We start from the raw sequence: 4,568 nt of genomic DNA, 5'->3' as shown, positions 1-4,568 counted from the left end.
CCCTCACGCCCAGACCTCCACTCCCAGTCGGCCCGACATCCCTGGATCCTGCAGCGCCACCGGGCCCGACAGGAAATCCAATCCCCCAAACCTATTTTTCCAGCAGCTTCCATGACCCTTGGCCCAAGTAGTCCCCACTCCCCACCTGCCATCCGCCACCCCTTGCCCTGTCACTGAGCCCTGTGCCCTGCTTCCCAGGGCCTCCTGGGCACCCTCCCTCCCACTCCGAGGGAGGCCTCGGAGCTCAGAGTGACTTTCTCTGGATCAGGGCCCAGGGACCCCCACGTCACCTGCCTTGTCAATCCAGACCCCAGCTGCCTTAAACAAGCCCCAGGGACCAACCAGTAGGACAGGCAGCCTTCGCGGGCTCAGGAGGCTGATGGGGGGCTGCCTCGGGGGCTCCTGCCTGCCCTCTCCCTGTGCCTCCCAGGATCCTGGAAGGCACCGCAACACCACCCCTCCACCATCGTGTAGGTCCTGCAGGTCTAGTGACTGCTTCAGGGTGGGCACACCTCTTTGGACCCCCAGCATCACGATATGCACCCTTGACTCGGCAGGGAGGAGGTGAGGCCCAGCTCAGGAGCCAGCTTGCCCGGGGGCCTGCCAGGAGGAAAGGCCAGGGGTCTGGAGCCCAGACCTGACCGGCCTGAGCCGCTGCTCCAAAGAGCCTTAGGCTGGCCCAGATCCCCACAGCAGGCGCTGCCCCACCAGACCCTCAGGGGCGTGTCCACCGGCAGGTTCGGCTGTTGGCAGCGGCCAGGGCCGATCTCCATCGGTGCCCCGGCCCCACTCAGCGTCATCACAGCCTGCCTCTGCAGGTCCCACCCGCACCTCCCAGCAGGGTCTGCCGGGCACATCGGAGAAGTAGTGGGGTCCCAGGGCCAGCAAGCGGACGGGGAAACCTGCGGGGAGAGGGACAAGGGAAGGGGGAGCCTATGCGCAGAGGTCCGAGTCCTCCCTGTGAGCACGGCCGGAGGGGGAAGGTGGGGCGGGACCTGCCTGGCAGCCCCCAGCTGAACCCCGCACCAGGCGGGACCCTAGGCCTGGCCTGGAAGAGCACACTGCCTTTCAGGACCAAAGCAGACACAGAGCAACTGTCACAAGGCAGGATGCAGGCAGCTGCTGGAGGAGGGTCGGGCTGGAGCATGGCGGAGGGAGCACTTGGTGAGGAGGGGTCCTGGGGCCTGGAAAGATGGGAGGCAGGGGCGGTGGAGACGATGGGGGGTTGAGTCTTTGCCTCCACACCACCCCCTCCCCAGCAGTCCAGCCCCTGCCCCTCCTCCGAAGCCCCAGGCCCCCTGGACTTCACATCCCTCTCACCCAGTTGGTGCTCACCTCTCCGCAGGCACATCTGGCATCCACGTCCCTGCCCCGAGGGCTTCTCTTTCCCCTTCTCCCCCAGGTCCAGACATCTTAGTGAACACTTCACTTCCCTAGGGTCTTTTCCCAGGACCCCTGGGGGTCAACCTAGCAACCCAGAGCCCCCGGGAGCCCAAGAATGCAGGGCCTGAGCCTCCTCCTGCACCACACCCCTCGGCCCCGAGCACAGCACTGGGCACACCCAGGGCACCCACACAGGTTTGGGACTCTGTGACCCTATCTGAGGGTGGAAGTCAGAGACAAAGTGGAAGGTCAGAGACAAAGTGACCGGGCTTCCCTGGTGGCGCGGTGGTTGAGGGTCTGCCTGCCGATGCAGGGGACACGGGTTCGTGCCCCGGTCCGGGAAGATCCCACATGCCGCGAAGCGGCTGGGCCCGTGAGCCATGGCCGCTGAGCCTGCGCGTCCGGAGCCTGTGCTCCGCAATGGGAGAGGCCACAACAGAGAGAGGCCCGCGTATCGCAAAAAAAAAAAAAAAAAAAAAGACAAAGTGACCAGAGCTGGGCAGAGGACAGAGAGAGGAGGCGGGCTGCAGAGCCAGCTGAGGCCGCTGTCCACAGCCCAGAGAGGGGCAGGCGGTGGGGCGGTGGGGGGGTGGGGGGGTGGAGCTGGGGCAGAGATCCCTCCAGCTGGCAGGGCAGGGGTGTGCCTCACTGGAGGGCGTGGGCCAGGCAGGGAGGGGCAGGTCCCCGCCCCTCCCTCCCACCAGCACCTGTCCCAGCTATAAGGCCTCCGGAGAGGAGGGGCTCCCACTGCTCCGGGGAACGCCCAAGATGAAGACAACCCTGCTGTTCCTTGTTGCCCTGGCTGTGGCTTCTGGGCCAGGTGAGGGGCTGGCTGGGGGCTGGGGGTAGTGGGGAGCCGGACCCTGGAAGCCTGGAGTTGCTCACCTCTAGGCACAGAGAACCTTGGCGTTGTGAACCCTAGAACAAAGTGAACCCCGCATCTTAACTTTGTGGGATCACAGACTTAACAATATTTCAGAATCAGAGAATCAACCCCGAGAATCAGACATTCTAAGAGGGAGCGATGCTGGGAGTTGTCTTGAGATGCCTCTCCTGGGGAAAGACAGATACCCAGGGTTCAGCCCCTGATCCCCCTCTCCAGGGCCCAGGGCCCTCCTGGGTCACCTTCCCCCCCACCCCACAGGCTCAGCATGGCCGACCTGACAGCCTCCGGGACCCCAACGCAGCCTCAGGTCCTCACCGTGGGCTGCCCACCAGGAGGCAGCCCCCAGGGTGGGGACTGCAGCCAGGTCCTGTGAGCCACTCTTAGCAAATCCCAGAGCCTCTGATGCCCCTGGGGAAGGGTCTTCAGTGCACCCCATACTGGCCACCTCCTCACTGGTCCTCTAGGGACGCCCGGCACTGGACAGCTCCTCCGTGTGGGGTGCCAGGGCCCCAGCAGACGGGGACTGTCACCTCCTGCCTCCTGAGGCTGCGTGCAAGACCTGAACCCTGGCGGGGCCCAGGGACCTCAGAGGGGACTGGCCTAGGGCAGGGGTGACAGACGGCTCTGTCCAGGAGGAGTCTTTTCCGGCAGTAAACCCAGGTCTCCCTGTCTCCCTGGGAGGTCTCCCTGGGGCCTGCTGAAACCCCTACACCCTCGCCCCCAGCCCAGGCTCTCCGGTGTCACGTATGCACAAGCTCCACCAACTGTGAGAATCCTCAGACCTGCCCAGTCAACTCAAACTTCTGCAGGACCGTGACCAAGGGTGAGCGATCTGGGGGAGGGGAAAGGGACCCCTGCAGGACACTCCAGGGCTCTGTCCCGGTGTCCCAGGGCTTGGAGGATCATCCCTGGGGAGGATGGTGGGCGTGATCTCGGTGACGGTCCGGTCACGGTGGCGATGGAAGCTGGGAACTGGCACTTGGGAGGCCCTGGGGGTGGGAGGCGCTGCCGGGCCTGACCTCGCCCACCCGTCCCCAGTGGAGCCCCTATCTGGGAACCTGGTGAAGAAGGACTGCGCGGAGTCGTGCATGCCCATGAACAGCCTGCAGGGCCAAGTCAGCACGTGGTCCTCGACCACCCTGTGCTGCCAGGTCGACCTGTGCAACGAGAGTCAGCAGAGCGCTGCGCCCGCCCGCGCCCTGCTCACCAGCGCCCCCCTCGGCCTGGCGCTGGCCCTGGGCCTCCTCGCCCTCACCTGGGCCCCCGGCCTGTGACCCTCGGGACCGGGGCCCCACCCCCTCCTCTCCCTGACCAGAATGGGGGCTCAGACACCCTGGCTGGGGGCTCCCCTGGACGGTCTAGGGCAGGGCGGCGGGTGCGGCACGAAGAGCTGCTGGCTTGGAGCCGCCCCTCCCCCAGCACAAGAAGACGCCCCTCCCTGAGCAGCGCGGGGAGGAGGGGGACAGGAGGCATTCGGCTCCCTGCAGCCTTCAGATTCATTCTGTCTGGTTTCCGTTTATTTTTCTACCCAAAGCCCTGCACAGGAATAAATGGTTGCAAACCAGTGTGGTCGTGTCTGTGCTCGTTACGGGGGTAGAGGAGGTGGGGGGGAGCCATCCACACAACCAGGCCCCCAAGTCCCAGGGTTTGTCACCCAGGGCCAGTCTTGGCAGCGTGCATGATGCCTGGAGGGCCACCGTCACCCTTCACCCCCGGAGGGGACACGACCCTCCCCAGGCACCTCCTCTGCAGCCCCAGACAAGGAGGGCCCTCCTGGGGGAGGCCTGAGTAGGCGAGCCGGCAGAAGTTTGTAGGTGGAGCAGGGGTGCGAGGCCATAGCTCTTCACCAGGCCGCCGCCAGCCTGCCTGAGACCACGGGGTGGAGCCCCTCCCTGCAGGGCCGCCCCGCGCACCCTGCCAGCCCTTCCCCCACCCCTCACGGCCAAGCCCCGCCTGCCCAGGCTCGCCCGGGTCCCACCTTGTCCTACCAGGTGACCTTGAGCAACACCCTCTGCCCGCGGCAGGTCTCTCCCGCTCCGCGCTCCCGTGGGCTGCGATCCGACCGTAGCTCCTGCTGCGGCGGGAATATTCCGAGGACCAGCGCCCCCGCCCCCCCGCGGTGGCCACCGGAGAGCCGGGCCTTGGGAGGAGCTGCCAAGGGGGGCATGCCTCTCCCCTCCCTCAGAGCCCACTCTGTGCCCTCGGCACCCGGCACCCGGGGCAGGGAGTGGAAAGGCCGGATCAGACACGCGGGGCCACTGAGGTCGGACGTCAGACGGGCGGAGACGCACAGGGCGCG

The 4,568-nt window shown here is 66.4% G+C and overlaps 1 protein-coding gene across 1 annotated transcript; it reads left to right on the top strand.

Annotated features, from left to right (window-relative positions):
• The first annotated feature begins 2,151 nt into the window (after positions 1–2,151).
• Positions 2,152–3,543, top strand: LY6D (lymphocyte antigen 6 family member D). Its single transcript, XM_060116500.1, has 3 exons — positions 2,152–2,203; positions 2,994–3,092; positions 3,308–3,543. The coding sequence occupies exons 1-3, from the start codon at positions 2,152–2,154 to the stop codon at positions 3,541–3,543; spliced, it is 387 nt and encodes a 128-aa protein (XP_059972483.1).
• Positions 3,544–4,568: the final 1,025 nt, after the last annotated feature.

Source organism: Mesoplodon densirostris, chromosome 13 (genome assembly GCF_025265405.1).
Source record: "Mesoplodon densirostris isolate mMesDen1 chromosome 13, mMesDen1 primary haplotype, whole genome shotgun sequence".
NCBI lineage: Eukaryota > Metazoa > Chordata > Mammalia > Artiodactyla > Ziphiidae > Mesoplodon > Mesoplodon densirostris.
This window is presented reverse-complemented; position numbering and strand designations above follow the sequence as displayed.